Below are 16,799 nucleotides of genomic sequence, written 5' to 3' on the forward strand. Positions count from 1 at the left end.
CACCACGGCAGCATAGTAGGAGAGATCTTCAGAAGACATTGACTAACTCTTGGTCTTGAAACAATAAAGTGACAGACTCCCCTCCGCCACAGACTAAAATCACCGGACATGACACCTTCCCAACTTCCTGGATTGATTACTGACCGGATATGACTTGCCATTTACGACTGGACCTGGACTTGACATAGCACTACTTCGCTGGAATCTACCGAACACGGCCAATATCTGATGAATTAGATGACGTTTGGGTCATCTCAATCAGCAATGGCGACCTACTCGCAACTGTCCAGCTGTGTGTTTTTCCTTTCCCCGTCTTTGGAGAAGCTAACTGTTCCCTTGGAGGACACCTTCCCCTCGATCATCCGTACTTCTATCTATTTCCCCCCTAGCTCTTGCGACCCTGGAGGAGAACAGCCAAAGAAAAATGGGCAGACTGGCTACCACCTAGCAGAAGTCAAAAGAATACTTACGCACAATGCGTAGACCTAATATTGGTGGGTTCCCTCATGGTTCAGCGTTGGGTCCCTTATTGCTTTCGCTACTTATTAACGAAGGCGCAGCGAGCACGATTTTTGCAGACGATGCGAGTGTTGGCAGGGTGGTTAATCGCAGAGATGGAGTCGTAATGAACGAAATGCTGATGGCATCCTCACTCTTTTCGGACAACACCCATAAAGGGAAACAAAAACGTAGTTTCAAAAAGGGTGTTTATTTATTTGTTTTTCTGCTGTAGACACTTCCTTCCTTCAATTGTATAGTAATCCTGATACTCATACTATCTCTCTCTCTCTGCTTCTATCCTTAGTTTTTTCTCGCCCTCTATTTACTCTCTAAAATTTCTCCTCCTTCTTTTTCCCTCTTGCTATCTCTCTCTGTCGCCTTTTTCTCCTTCTTTCTCTTTGCTATCTCTCCATCTTTCTCTCTTACTCTCTCCAACGACTGCATTTCACTCTGTATTTTTTTCTCTTTCTCTCCCTTCTCGTCTTTCTCTCTCTCTTTCCCCGTCTCGCTCTTTCTACCCTTCTTTCTTTGCTATGTCTCCATCTTTCTCTCTATATTTTTCTGTTTCTTCAATTGCTCCATCCTTTTCGCACGCTCTCTTTCACTTATTTATCTCTCTCTCTCTTTCACTCTCTCTCTCTCTCTCTCTCTCTTACTTCATCCTCTGATTCTCTCTGTCTTTTTCTCTCTCTTACTTTATCCTCCGATTCTCTCTGTCTTTTTCTCTCTCGTTCCCTTTATCTTTCTATCCCACTCTCTTTCTCTCTCTCGCTCTTATATTTTTCTTTCTCTGTATTTTTTTCCTCTCTCTCTCTCTCTCTCTCTCTCTCTCTCTCCGTCTCCACCTTTCTATCATTCTCTCTTTGCTATGTTTCCATCTTTCTTTCTCTATCGTTTTCTGTTTCTTTCTTCAATTTCTCCATCCTTTTCTCACTCTCTCTCTCTCTCACTTAATTATCTCTCTTTTCTCCTAATTTCTCTCTCTCTTACCTTCTCCTCCGATTCTCTTTGTCTTTCTCTCTCCTCTCGTTCCTTTTGTCTTTCTCTCTCCTCTCTTTCTTTCTATCCCTCTCTCTCTCTGTGTCTTTGCAATCTCTCCATCTCTCTCTCTCTCCCTCTTTCCATCTTTCTCTCTTATCTATCTCGATTCTTTCTGTTTCTTTTTTGTATTTCTCCGTCTTTCTCTCTCTCTAATTTATCTCTCTTACTGTCTCCCAGTCTCTGTCTCTTTCACTCTATATTTATTCTCTCTCTCTCCCCTTCTTTCTCTTCCCTTCTCTTCCCTTCTCTCTCTCTCTGTATATATATATATATATATATATATATATATATATATATATATATCTTTCTTTTTCTCTTCTCCATCTCTCGCTCTTCCCACTTTCTCTCTTTCTTATTCTCTCCTCCGACTCTCTGTCTTTCATTCTGTCTTTTCCTCTGTCTCTCTCTCCCTCCATCTTTATTTTTGTTTTCATTTTCTCTGCCTCTCTTTTTTTCTTCATTTCTCTCTCCCACTTTCTCTTTCTCTCTGTCCTCTATGAAGAATGAGGTGGGAGATGTTTGTAATAAAACAAAAGGAGGAGTAAGAGATTTTCCACAGGAAAATGAAGTGGAAAATCCCTTACCCCTCTGTTTTTAATTGCACTTTCTAAATGTTGTGAATTGTATAATCATACAAATATTTTTTCGCGAAAAAAATTGTCTAAAAGACGATTGAGAGCTCGTGCCAAACTCTGGGAGCGTGTTAAGGAATCACTGGAGACAAAAAAAAAATTCTCATGAACATGATTTCAAACACGCATTCTTTCTCAAGGATGGCTTCCTTCTCTGTTAATCAAATAATCATTCAAATAACCATTTATTTATTTCTAAAAATAAAAAAATTTACTGAGAAATTATATTTCTAAGAAACATCAATTATTTAATTTTCTTTTTTTTTCTTTTTTCTTTTTTTTTTCGTTAATTCATCCACCAATCTGAAGCCTCAAAAATTCCAACAGTAAATGCTGCATAAAAAATGTCCATTTCAATTATCGTAAAAATCAATTCTGATCTGATGAAGGTTCTGTAAAAAGGAGACCGAAACGTTGTACAATTTATTCTAAGATAAATACTCGCTTTAAAAATAAATCGATCCTTTAAAGCAATCAACGTTACTTTATCCGAGAGCCTGCTGTTTGTCCCAGATATTTAAGAAAACGTAAAAGTTGAGAAAAATTTCTAAGATACTTGATTTAATGACGGAATCATGTTAGACGTTTCCCAAATATTTTGGGAAACTTCTAAAGTTTAAGCGCTTTTATATTTTATTTAATTTGGAATCCATTCACTTGGGGAAGGTGGGTGGGTGGGTACGGCACGAGAGAGAGAGAGGATGGTTTTTAATTTAAAATGGTGCTTCTCTTTTAATAGTTTTCGTTGCAGTTATTGGGCAACATCCAGTAGACACCACATCGGGGGTATGCACAAGGCGCGCGTGCAACCTTGTTATCTCCGTGCAGGAAAAGCACTCACGAAACACAGTCGACAGAGAGGAATTTTCCCACAAATTACCATCTTCATGTGAGCTTTCACATTAGTGGAAAAATGAAGTTGAGGGGGTGGAGAAACGGAAATAAAACACCCGTGTTGTAAAAGCAATCCCTCCCTGGCTTAAAGGTTTAAGTGATTTTCAAATGTCTCAAGTTCTCTGGGAAGTTCGCCAATTTCTCTTCTGCCTGAAATCTTCTTTTAATTAAAGGGGGGGCCCCGTTTCACAAGTCACGACATGGGTACGGTGCAACAAGGGAAGGCGAAAGAGAAATCGACCCTAACAGCGGCAGGCGTCGCAGATGGCGGGAACAGGTGCGCCTTGGCAAACTGCCATGATGAAGCAGGTAGTAATTAACCATCCCCTCGACCATGCGCGCACACCCACACACACATATAAAGTTACAGATGGAAAGCCGTTGAGGGTAACAACCATCCCCCCGTACGCCCCCAATGTTGATTTTCATCCAGGCTGCAGTCAGAAATATCGCAACGAACTCGTGGACTTTTTAATTTTTTTTTAAAAATGCGCAGGAATAAATCCGCATTTTAAATTCTGATTAATTTTAATAATTTATTAAAAAAAACATTTTTATAAAACAAGCGTGCTCATTGCATCTTCACAAAGAGACACTGTAGGTTTATTCAGTTTCTCCAACAATATTCTTCACGCATGCGCGTCAGTAAGTTATACATAATGCGTTGTTTTTGTGCAAAGGTACTTAAGGCCACGAGGCACCGGCGTACTGTGTCGGAAAATTGTGTGTATTCTCTAATGTGGTTGGCTTACGGTTTTGTTTGAGTATTATTTTTTAAAAAAATCTTCGTTGTAAACGATCTGTCTCAATTTGGGACACAAAGTTGTGAATACCTGGCGAAGTCCGGTGTATTTTTTACACGAATAGCTGGAAAACATCGTTGACAGTCACAAAATATATAATTTTTCTTGTAATCCAGAAAAGTAAACGTAAAATCTCAGACCCTCAATAAAATTTGACAATAGGGGGACCCATCTCCCTCCCATCGCTAAACAAAAACACAATTTCTCTCTCTCAATCTCAGCTGTCCTTGTCACACCATTATGAAGTCTGATTAATCGTCATTTGCTAGCTTCTCAGAACCGGAAGTAATGTGATTGATGACTTCCGGTAACGTGTCAGCTCAACAAACCGTGCGAGAAGCGACCTGCTAAGTTGTTGAATCTGGAAAAAACGTGTCCCTCCCTTTAGAAAGAAATACAAATTTTAGTACACTATGCTGGTATGTAGGTTTTTTATTTGTTTTCGAACTGTTTTTCACCCCCCCCCCCCCCCCCCCAGCAGGACACAGCTTCAAGGAAGATCATGCATGTGGCACCACCCAATATAACTTCATTTCCTGGATATATTGCTCGATATATTGCAAGGCCATTTTACGTAATGTTATGTGTCCAATTTTCTCCCTCCTACCACTGGAGTACGCTTCGTTGGTTCAGTGACGTCACCGGCCAACTTACGGCGAGCGTCAGCCGTATACGAGAGCCCTGTATGTGTGTGTGTGAGCTAGCGTTTCACATATGGCACGTTCTAATTAATTAACGCAGACACTATAATGGGGCTCTCCATTGCCACCAGCTGGAAAGCCAAAAGGACCGGCTACTTTGTGTGAATTATTTGGTGTGTGCTGTTGAAAGTGGTCCCTTTGCTTAAAGGGCAGCCAAATTAGGTGATTTAACGACTTGGAAACGATGGTATAAATCTCATAACTTCCAACGGATCTCCTGTATTGAATTTTCTACAAAAATAGGCTTTAAAGAGAATTTATTTTGATTTTTATGCATTCGTGCTTTGTGTTTTATTTTCAAATTTATTTATTTTAATTTCAAGCTTTACACAGTCTAGTTTGTCATTTCTCCTTTCGTTTCCTGTTATTTTCAGAGATTGCGTATATTCAGGAATATTTAATTTATTTTTAATCTATTAACTTCTCCAGTTAAAATTACAGCCTTTGTAAACAGTTAGGTGAAAGTCACGTGATCGGCAACTCAACAATTGACATAAAACCTCATCACTTCGCGCATCATCACGTGATTAAAGTAGCAATGAGACGTCACACAGGAAACTGACACAAAAATTTGTATGTGACGTCATCAGAACAAGATAGCACACAAGAAATCAGAAAATTCAAAATTTCACAAAAAATCAGAAAATTCAAAATTTCACAAAAAACTGAAAAAAATCAGAAAATTTCTATAAAAATTTTAGCCTTTTTGGATCGTTAAATTCCTTATTTGTTATTTAAAATTGGAATTTTGATTTTTATTAATTTTCACGCGACTGGTTAAAAAATTAATTATTTATTTGAAAAATATTGTTATAACAATTTAAAAAATCCGTTTAGTTTTATTATTTTTATTGATTTTTTCTTTTTTTTTTCTGGAATTTTTCTGAAATTCAGAGAATTTCAGAAAAAATCATAACATTTCAATAAAAAATTCACCTTTTTTGGGGATCGTTAAATTCATTCTTTGTTATTTAAAATTGGAATTTCGATTTTTATTAATTTCGCAGATTATTTGTTAATAAATTGTTAAAAATTAATTATTTATTTTAAAAATTTTGCTAAGAAAAAATAGGTGAAAATCAGGTGATCGGCAACTCAACAACTGACATGAAACTAATAATAGTTTTATGTCAATAATAATAGTTTAATTATTGTCTATTGCTTTTTTCTCGAATTTTTCTAAAATTCGGAAAAATGCAGAAAAAAATTCGTAAAATTTTAATAAAAATTTTAGCATTTTTGGTCCGTTAAATTCATTATTTATTATAAATAATTGGAATTTTTATTTTTATTTTTCCCAGATTAATAGTCAATTAAATGGTTAAAAATTAATTAATTTAAAAAATATTGTTACGAAAAAATAAAAAAATCCATTTAGTTTATTGATTGATTTTTTATTTTTTCCTCGAAATTTTCTAAAATTCAGAAAATATCAGAAATTTTTTTAGCCTTTTTGGATCGTTGAATTCATTATTTTTAATTTAAATTGGAGTTTTCATATTTATTAATTTTCACAGATTAATAAAAATAATGATCAACTAAATAGTTAAAAAATTAATTAAAAAATATTGTTACAAAAAAAAATCCGTTTATTTTTATTATTTTTTTATTGATTTTTTCCCTCGAATTTTTATAAAATTCAGAAAATTTCAGACAAAAATCAGAAAAAAATCATAAAAATTCGAAAAAATCATAAAAATTCGGAAAAATCATAAAAATTAATAAAAAATCTATAAAATTTTTAGCCTTTTTGAATCGTTAAATTCGTTATTTGTAATTTAAAATTGGAATTTTGATTTTTATTAATTTTCACAGATTATTATTTCATAGTCAACTAAATGATTAAAAAAATGAATTATTTATTTAAAATTATTAAATTACGAAAAAATATTTTAAAAATTCGCTTAATTTATTATTTTATATCAATTTCCTTCTTTTTTTCTATTGGATATGTTACAATAGATATTGAAGAAGTTGGGATGAGTTCATTCTAACATCTTTAAAGTATATACTTGGAGGAACTACACTATACAGCACAAAGAAAGGGACATGTGACATGATGATGGAATAACGGAATCTGTTGCCAGAGTCATTGAACTCTGAATGTGGTACAATTCAAGTACGGATAGACAGAAATAGAGAGAGAGAGAGAGAGAGAGAGAGAGAGAGAGAGGCGACAATTACAGTGTTCTGCACGAACGCTGGAGCCATTGTTTTCGACAACTTGCGTGAGGTCAGGGCCGGAATCGACAAGCTTTAATACACTGCCATCAACAATCAGCTGTGTTGTGGCCACACGCCTGTCCAGGTGTTGGGGACGGAATAGAGTTGTCCTTCTCGTCTGTCACGTGATCCTGCTAGTTGTTTTCTTCCTCCTCGCGCAATTCCCATAGCAACCTTGAGTGCTTTTGTACAAACAGTAATCTCGCACCCTCTTTCTGTCTCTCTACGCAATGCGGACAGAGAAAAGCAGTCCGTTTTCAGACAACTGTTAAAAAAGGAAAGATATATTTCTCACATCTGTTTGGGTGTGTTTAAACATCCGTTATATTTTCCAAGTGTGAGAAAGACAGGCAGATATTACATATCCTCTGGGGGGGGGGGAGTCAACCAGCGTCTGTTGCCTAAAATAAAGTAAAAAAGATTTCTTTCGCAGGCTGAGATTTAATAAGGAAAACACCAGGAAACTAAAATGAAGTGTTTTCATGACGTCACACACCAAGCGAACAAGATGGAAGGCTTTTTGAAATCGACAAATTTCCATTTTTTTTTTTTTTCCTGTTATATGCGACATTGTTTGGTAGCCGTCCCTGTTCGTCGCATATGGACCATGACCATTTATGCACAAGACCTCATGTTTCATTTCACATTCTGAATTCTAAGTATTTCAAATTTATAGTTTAAATTTTTTGAAAATTTTTTAAAGAAATTATTCCTTATTAAATTTCACAAACGAAATGGGACACATTAAAGATACAAAATTATGAAGAGAACTATCTAAAAAAAATTATTAACCAACAAATGATAAAAAGAAGCGCATCCATGGCGCTACCACGCCTCAAACGAAACTATGGGCTAAAAATAGTATTCTTTTTTTTTTTGCTATATTTTGAGTTGCTCTTTTTCAGATATGTACTAAGTAGATGAAATAAAAATATTTGATGGTACGCGCGTGCGCTATGGGTAGCCAATTACCATTCGCTTTTAACTAGCAGCTATTTAAAAACGCTGTTAGCGTTTTAAAAATTCTGTTACGTCAGCAACGGGAGCTGAAGTGACATTTATTACTCAAAAAGAAATAAACAAACGACAAAAAAAAGAGCGTGTACTTTCTCCAGGTAAGAATAATAAGCTATGGGAGAAAAAGCATAAATTTTTAATTAATGTTAATCCATCGCGGCTTTCGCATTTTTTAAATTTCTTCCTCCTCCCCCCCCTCCTCTTTTTTTTTTTTTTTTTAATGATGAGTGCGTGTGGAATGAGTAAAGATAGGATTGGTGCGAGTTGGGTGCACGGTACGCGGGAGGCTGTCGACATCCTCATTTGCGTCCATTCTCGGATGTCAACGCCAGCCGTCATGCTCTAAACAATTGGAGCCACGAGGAGAATCGCAGTGCTGTCAAAACCTGCACGAGCTCCGGTTATGAACGCGGATTTTCGGCCGCTCGCTGCATCTGACAGCACCATCCCATTCATTTGGCGTCAGGTCTTAACTAGCTGTCGCCTTTCGCCGCCTTGATTTGTTTGCAGCGTGATCTTGGCGGGAGACCCGTGTGCTGTTGGCAGTTTCGTGCTAGCTACGTCATGCTTCAAACCACGTGCCATCTGCACCTGACCCGTGTGGGCTTTTCGGAGCTTTTAGACTTGTCGTCCCTCTTTCTCGGTTGTTAAGGGGAGAGCAAACTGAAAGGCAGGCGCTCCTTCTATTTATAAAGGAATTTTTGAGTTTGGGTATTCCGGGAAGCGCGATAGAGAGCCTCATTTCTCAAACCACCCCCTCTTCTCCACCCCCTTTTCGTCAGGAAGACTTAAATTAAAATCGACAACAACAAAGATGGCGGATCTTCTCCTATATAAAAATAAATAAACTTTAATGTAATCGACATGCTTTTGCACGTGGAACGTGCAGCTGGTTTTGTATTGTTGTCAATAGCTGAAGTTTGATTGGTTTGACACGAAATTTACATTTGAAATGTACCTTTTTTGCGCGAAATATTTTGATTTATTTTTTTTTTAAAGTCCAATTATCCGACTTTCGTTTGTAAATAAAAAATATCCTACAGTACAAAAGTAAATAAATAGAAACAAGCGAAACCGGAAGTACATCTTCAACACAATGATATATTAGTTGGATAATTATATTAAATACTTTTAATGTAGTGTAAGCGTTATTATTGTTTTTATTTTCTTATTTTTTTTTTCGCCAGTGGGTTGTTTAAACAAGTGGGCAACGTTGAACGAAACAATTGTCGAAGACAACTCGTTTTGTTAAAAGGTTACCAATAAGAAGCTGAAATGCAAAAAAAAAAAGCGCGAAAATTAGAGTTTGAAGTAAAATAAAATCCGGAGACCCCGGAGAAAGAAGATTAAATCCGGAGATCTAGGTGAAGTTATATAAAATGCGATTTTTTTTAGAGAGAGAGAATCGGGAAGGGTAATCTTTAGAGGAAATTTTCAAAGCGGAGCTCTTATGAACGCTCCGACTTTGGCAATTGATCACGGGACCAACAGAAGATGAAATAAAGTAAACTGTACTCACCTCGGCGGTAGTGACACTCCCCAATAACGAACCAAACCGTCCTACTCCGTTTCAAACGGAAATTTCTCGACCAGTCAGTCACCGAGGCCTGCACTCACCGGTTCTCCAAACGAGATTCACGGCAAACGACACCAGTGCGCATCCGAAATACCACTCTAGTTACGCGTGCGGTTTGACTACCCCCGCGATGTACAGTTGAGTTTGAAGCCTTTTTCTTTGGACCTCCTGTAATGGTCCATCCTTCGCTTCTCACCCCTCTCTCTTATTCTCTCTCTCTCTCTCTCTTTCTTACATCGGCGCATGCGTCGTTCTCTTGCCAATTAGAGAGAACTAGTACCGATCAATAGGAAGGTCTTAGTGTTAGCATAGTGTTCATGTGAATTGTGACACCCTGACCATGCGGCACTGTATTCTAGGGAAAAACTAATGTCACCGAAACATGTGACATTGGTAATGGGTATGACGTCACTGGTGCGATTGGATAACTGCTGCTGGTGGGATGCAGGCGAAAACAGGGCACTGTCGCCACGAATAGAAGCGTTTTCTTTTTTAAATCTTTTGGTGGACTGCTTCTATCTGTCTTTCATATATTTTTTGGTTTTTTTTGGGGGGAGGGGGGTTGGTATTTCTCTATTTGACGGATTGTGGTAAGTTCGTGACCTCTGCAAGAGATAGCGTTCGTAAATAAAATTTCTTGTAAATCAATTTGATCTTTTATAAATATACTTTCAGATCTTTTGGCCAAAATTATAATATTTAATGTCTTTAAATGGTGACGTCACCATTAGGCATGTACGTTAATATATAGTGACGTCATTCGGATGCTTGTATTTGATTGGATAAAGTAGACCCTTGGTATTTATCGTGCGACTCTCAGAATTTCGGATTTGGAATACCAGAACAACCGACTAGAACTCCCGTTATAACAACCTTGTTTATAGCATTCCCCCGCTTTTAACGTTCTCCGTTCTTCCGACTGCACGGTTAGCCTTATGGAGTGAATGAAAATATTATTCAGTACATTTATAGTATATTAATGTGTGTTTATAATCAGTAAGACAATTTAGTTTATTTTAATAATTTTTTTTTAAAATTTCATTAAGCGTGTGGGTTTTTTTGTCTTACTTATTAACCATTATTTCATTAAGAGTGCATAAAAAAAAAGAGAACAGAAAAACCAATATGAAACGCTGATCTTAAAGAGTGGATCTCGCTTATAACGCTCTCCCGCTTATAGCGCCCTCTAGGGATAGTTCCCCTCGAAAGCATTCTAACGAGAGTTTACTGTATATAGAAAAGTGAATCAGCCAGAAATTGTGCACTATCAATCTCTCCAGTTGTCCCTGCTTGCTATCAATCGCTTTTTGTACTATCTTACTATCATTCGCTGTCTGTCTTTCTTGTTTTCAATCTGTCGTGTCCGTGCTTTCGACGCCTCTTTTGAAACCTCCCTGTGTACCGTCAGTCTCTCTCTCTCTCTCTCTCTCTCTCTCTCTCTCTCTCTCTCTCTCTCTCTCTCTCTCTTTCTGTTTCTATCTGCGCAGTTCATCATTTATTTTCCCGATTATTTCCTCCCTCCATCTGTCTTTCTTTATACTGACTGCTTTCCCTTCTCCATCTTGCTTTGTCTTATCGAACTTTCTCTCTATCCCTTTATAGTTTTCTTTCACTATCTTTTCGGGCCCTACTGATCTTTCTTTTTACGATTGCTCTTCCTTTCTGTCACTCATCTGTCTTGTACGATCACTCTCTTTCACTCCCTACTGTTAATCACTGAGACTGCAGCATTAATCCGTGGATTTTTATACTATCTCTCTCTCAATGCATCTTTCTACGATCGCTCTCTCTTTCTTTTCTGATGTTTCAGTCTTTCTCGCTGTCTATTCTTCACTGTACTGTCTGCGCTATTTCTCTGGCTTTGATTTTACCCATCAATCTCTCTCTTTCTCTCTCTCTCTCTCTCTCTCTCTCTCTCTCTCTCTCTCTCTCTCTCTCTCTGTCTATCCATTTACGACCAATCTTTTGTTTTTTTCTTTTTCTGTATTACCAATCCCTATCTCTTTCGCTCTCTCCCTCTCTCTTTTTCTTTCTACCATCTATCTATCTATCTTTTTTTTTCGCTCAATCTTTTAATAAATTTTCTGTTTATACTCCGGGAGGAACGCAGGGTCAGAGGAGTTCACAAGACAGAGAGAATACAAGGAACAGCACCGTATTTAGCAGTCACGGATTGAACCCTGGTCATTCAAAGCACGTGTACTTATGCACTCTCGAGCCTGACCACGTGGCTACGGTGGCCTAATTTCTTCGATTTCCTTTTTATTTACCTACTCCCTTCTCTTTTCCTTTTTTCTTTCTGTTTACTACTAATGTTTCCATGCCCCGTTCTCTCTCTTTCTCTTAATCTTTTTATTTGCTCTCTCTCTCTCTCTCTCTCTCTCTCTCTCTCTCTCTCTCTCTCTCTCTATCTACTTTTGCCAATCTTTTGTTTTTCTTTCTCTGTACTACTGATTTTTCTTTCTCTCTATCTGTCTCTCTCATTTATCTATTTATCTTTTTACTCAATCCTTTGTTGCTTAACATCTCTGTATTATAATCTCTCTCTTTCTCCCCCCCCCTCTCTCTCTCACACATACGCATTTTTGCTAACTCTTCCTCTCTTTCTCTCGCTCTCTCACTCTCTCTCACCTCTCTTTTTTCTTCTCTTCTCTCTTTTTCTCTCTCTCTCTCTCTCATTCTTTCGTTCGTTCCCTCTCTCGCTCTCTACTCTTTATCTCTCTCTCTCTCTTACTTTCTCTCTTTCTGTTTCTCTCTCACTCTCTTTCGCTAACTCTCTCGCTCTCTTACTTTTCCTCTTTGCTCTCTCTCTTTCTAATTCTCACTTTCTCTCTTTTTTTCTTTCTCTCTCTGTCTCTCTTACTTTCCCTCTTTGCTGTCTTTGTTTCTCACTCTCTTTCTAATTCATTGATCTCTCTTACTTTCTCTCTTTCTTTCTCTACCTCTCTCACTCTTTTGCTAGATCTCTCTCTCTCTCTCTCTCTCTCACTTATTCTTTCTCTCCCCCCTCTCTCTCTCTCTCTCTCTCTCTCACTCTTTCGCTAACTCTCTCGCTCTCTTACTTTTCCTCTTTGCTCTCTCTCTCTAATTCTTACTTTCTCTCTTTTTTTCTTTCTCCTTCTCTCTCTCTCTCTCTGTCTTACTTTTTCTCTTTCTCTGTCTGTCTCTCTTATTTTCCCTCTTTGCCGTCTCTGTCTCTCTCTCTCTCTCTCTAATTCGTTGATCTCTCTTACTTTCACTCTTTCTTTCTCTACCTCTTTCACTCTTTTACTAAATCGCTCTCTCTCTCTCTCTCTCTCTCTCTCTGTCTCTCTCTGCCGACCGGGCTAGCCGGGTGGGTAAAGTGCCTGCCTGGCAACCCAAAGTCACGGGTTCGAATCCCGCCTCGGGCTTGGATCAGAATAGAAAATGCAAAGACTTTGGGAGGTGCGATATGGCCACAGAAGCCAATGCGCCAACAGCAAAACAAACAAACAACAACTCTCTCTCTCTCTCTCTGTCTAATTCATTGATCTGATTCTGTGTGCCATCTTTCTTTTGCCCTTCTCCTATTTGTTCATCTTGCTCTTTCTCCCCTCATATAAGGGTGCCCTACCCTCTATCAGGGTGATCTTGAGCGAGTTAATAGAAATCAAACGATGATTGTACTCGTCCCGTCCTTCGGTGCCTGATCATCTCATTCTTTCTTCCCTCAAAAAGAACAAAACGAGAAAACGAAAACGTTCTGTAGCAAACATCCCAAAAAAGTTAAGGAACGATTCAAATTTGACGTCGTTATACACTGGTCGTTGAACACGTGACAGTTCTTACTCAATGCGCGTTATATAATCGTTCCTGCTTGTAAACAGGAAACATTTCCATAATCGTAAACTGGCCGCAGCTCCACCTGCTGTCTTCAATCATCTGTGAAAAGCGATACTCGAAAACGCTATTTGCATCACGTGGGATTTTATATTCATCTATCAAAACAGAAGATAATTTAACCACGCTCTGATTCTACATGAAATTCCACATTACTTCCCAATAAAATTCTTAAATATTTCGCTTAATTGACAAATTTTATTGCTTTCCATAAGATATTCGCTAATAAAACTTTATTACCAAACGAAACTTAAAAATTACCAAACGAAACTGAAAAATTCAACTTTTCATTGTTGGAAGAAAAACTTTTCTGTCAATTTCCAAGCCACTCACGCGGAATGACATCATAATTACCAGTGACAGAGATAGCAGACGATAGAGTATAAAAATGATCGTATTTAATATAAAAATTGAACGTACTTACCCGTATGCACTCTGAGGCAGGATTCGTTAAGTTCATAATAAGGTCTCGCTATGGTCAACAGGGTGTTCATCTGGCCCACACGCACTTCCCAAATTCCAAGAAATGTTGTCGAAAAGTAGAGTCGACCTTGGCGCGGTCGGATCCTAAACAGCACTGTTGCCAAAGTCGGGGGTTTGCGTCTACCGGCAACCGCTGTAAACAGTTACAGTTTGGCTCGGCCTCTGACAGACGATCATCACTCTACACTACGCCATCCTAACTTTTAACTGTGCCGGCCTTTAGATTTTTTCTTTTTTTTTTTTTTTTTTTATTTTCCCCTCGCCCGCCTTTAGTGTCTGCGCGCTGGTTCTATCGTCTCTCTCTCTCTCTCTCTCTCTCCTTCGTTCTCTCTTGTGGATCGGATGACTACGGGCCGACGCCGACGAAAGAAATACGGAGCTTGACGGTTGACGATATCCAGCGGCTCTCGGGGGAGATAAACCACATGGCTGTTGGAATGCCGCGAGATGGAGAGGGAGGCTAGTCCCACATCGCCGTGTGACGTAGTTCTGAAACTCCACTTCGGAAAGCAGACGGATTTCCCCGCGTTGCCACTCGCGCGCGCGAGTCTGGATAGAGACACGCAACGAGGGATGTGTCGACCCCGTCGGTAGCTGTAACGGTAGTAGGGTTAGATGGATGCACGAACACCTGCAAACCGGTTGGCAGCTGCTGGTGGTGGTGGTTGGTGTTGGACCTCCTGAAACGTAACAAAAGGCCACGTGCACGTGGCGAGAGAGCACGCGCGGAGCGTCTGTTGCACGTGGCACGCGAATTTGCCAACGGACGATCGCAGCCGGTTTTTTTTTTTCTTTTTTTTCTTTTTTTTTTTTTTTTTTGTTTTGTTTTGAAGAAACCATATGTCCACAATCAACATCTGGCACGTGGCAGCAGTAATGTCTATTTCATATAGCAACCGTTGCTATAGAAACGAAAACTCACCGAAAAATAATGTTTCTAAATATATTTTAGGATTATGCCCGCATTCAACAATTGGCGCGTGGCGACCAACATGTCTATTTCGTGTGGCATCCGTTGCTATAGAAACGAAAAATTTACCAAAAAATTAAAGTTTTTAAACACATTTCGAGATTATGCCAGAAATCAACATTTGGCGCGTGATGTCTATTTCATTTCACGTTGCTATAGAAACGAAAACTTAACCAAAATTAATGTTTCTAAATATATTTTGAGATTATGCCCGCAATCAACATTTGGCGCGTGGCAACCGTAATGTCTGTTTCGTGTGGCATCTGTTGCTATAGAAACGAAAATTTACCGAAAATTAATGTTATTTTTTAAAAATTTTGTCTTGTTTTGTGGATGTGAGAGAGAGCTGAAGAGCAAGGGGGTAGGGTAGGGAGTGGTTGGTCGTTTCTGAAGCAACAAACCTCTTGTATTTAGGACGCTAGGTGGTCAGCTTTCAGGGATGGTCCCAACGTAGTTCCCTCTTGAGAGCGGTTATTTACAATGGGGGGTGGGGTAGGTATAGAAAGTGAGGTTAACTGTGAAATAGAGCTTTTATCTAGGAAGCCGTTCCGTGAAGGTCAAAGAGGACTTAACTTGCTTTGTTGGTGAAAAAAAAAAAAAAAAAAAAAAAAGGAAAAGTTTTTTGGGGGCCCCGTAAAAGTATTTATTATGAAATGACATTTAATGTTTTTGGAAAGTATATTTATATTCAAATTTTATAAGGAACACGAGCACTTATGCTCGTCATTAAACTACTGGATATCACCGATTTCGCCTATCCATTGCCATATACGGGCCCCCTCAAAGTATGGGCCGTAGACGCATCCCTAGTTTGCCTAGGCCTAAGATAGGCCCCGGCAAAAGACTTTTGGTTAACTAAAAATCAAACAAACAACGCTAATGTGCTTACTTTTGCCTTATTTTCAATTTAGGACGTTTTCATGGTGACACTCGTGGCCTACTGCTACATATGCTGTCACTTTTAGAGCTCCATTGGTAATAAAAACAGACTATCTTAATTAGCGCGAATACTCAGCAGACGTGAACTGAGTTACGAATATTTAGCGCACTTATAACTTAGTGAGGGGAAAACTGCTGATGTGGGGGGGGGGTTAACGTAAGAAGGTCTTGACACCACATATCGGTAATGTGCTTCTCGCAGAGTTTATCCGTTATTAAATCAAGCGAAGAAGAATAGCAGAAACGCAGAGAAGCCGAATAAATCGAATTTTCCAAAAGATCGACTTTAAATGTACGTTAGAGAGCCAGAGATATTGACGGCGAGAGTTTTAAATATGCCCCTTCTCGAGGTCTATTTTAGCTGCACTGTCTATTAGTGCAGTTAAAATATCGCGTTATTTTAAGTAATAGATCTTGTTAAGTTTTAATTTCTAGAGCAAAAACTGAATGTTCCTTAACTTTTTGGACATCAGTGTAGTTGCAGAAGTTAACATTTTGTATTCTGACGCTAAAATGCGTTATTTATACTTTTTGAATTTTAGCTCTTTCATGGCGCCCTTTAACTGTTTTTTTTTTTTGCCCCACAAAAAATGAAATCAATCAAAGCTTTAATTATAATCAAGAGCAGGTTAACGGCGGTGGGCCAGCTTAGAGAGGGATCTGCGCAATCGTGAAAAATCAGTCGAAATTTACTATTTATGAAGAAGTCCCGTATAAAAATAGAGCCTGTTATTGGTCTGATGCAATCGTACTTCGTTGGTTTGGGTAGCAACAGCATCCGACCTTGAAAATACTACGACTGTGTTTTCCGTAGGGGAAGAGAACAGCATCAGCTCTGGTGCTGACGCAAAATGGCTCCTAGTGGAGCCGAAATGCAGGTTGACGACTTTATGTATTGATTATGGCTTCTTCTTGGAAATGTGAGGGGGGCAGCGACCCCTCCCCCACCTTTGGTATTTCCGAGAAGAAGGTAAAACAATTAAACCGAGCTGCACATGTTTCAGAAGGTGACTTTAATGAAATTGTGACGTCATAAACAGGGCATTGTGGTTGCGATAATTATTCTTAACACAATCAACGTGCCCTTGTTTCTAGTCACTGATAAGCCCCTTAATGGTTGTTCGACGACAGCCATGTGGCTAGACGCTCGTGTAATGA

At 38.6% G+C, this 16,799-nt stretch overlaps 1 protein-coding gene across 3 annotated transcripts in view; it reads right to left on the reverse strand.

Moving 5' to 3' along the window:
* The window catches only part of LOC150082578 (protein CBFA2T1-like), a 38,222-nt gene extending 24,275 nt beyond the window's left edge, over nt 1–13,947 (reverse strand). For 2 of the 3 annotated variants that reach the window (XM_090378694.1, XM_090378697.1), the window contains exon 1: nt 13,674–13,947. In XM_090378694.1, coding sequence (XP_090234820.1) covers nt 13,674–13,743 — 70 coding nt within the window. In that variant the 5' untranslated portion in view covers nt 13,744–13,947. Of the gene's footprint in view, nt 1–9,331; nt 9,707–13,673 lie in introns of those variants that run through there. The other variant, XM_090378696.1, reaches the window with a different exon arrangement.
* Nucleotides 13,948–16,799: the final 2,852 nt, after the last annotated feature.

The sequence above is a fragment of the Mastigoproctus giganteus genome, chromosome 7 (genome assembly GCF_048544385.1).
Source record: "Mastigoproctus giganteus isolate SK-2022 chromosome 7, ASM4854438v1, whole genome shotgun sequence".
Lineage (NCBI taxonomy): Eukaryota > Metazoa > Arthropoda > Arachnida > Uropygi > Thelyphonidae > Mastigoproctus > Mastigoproctus giganteus.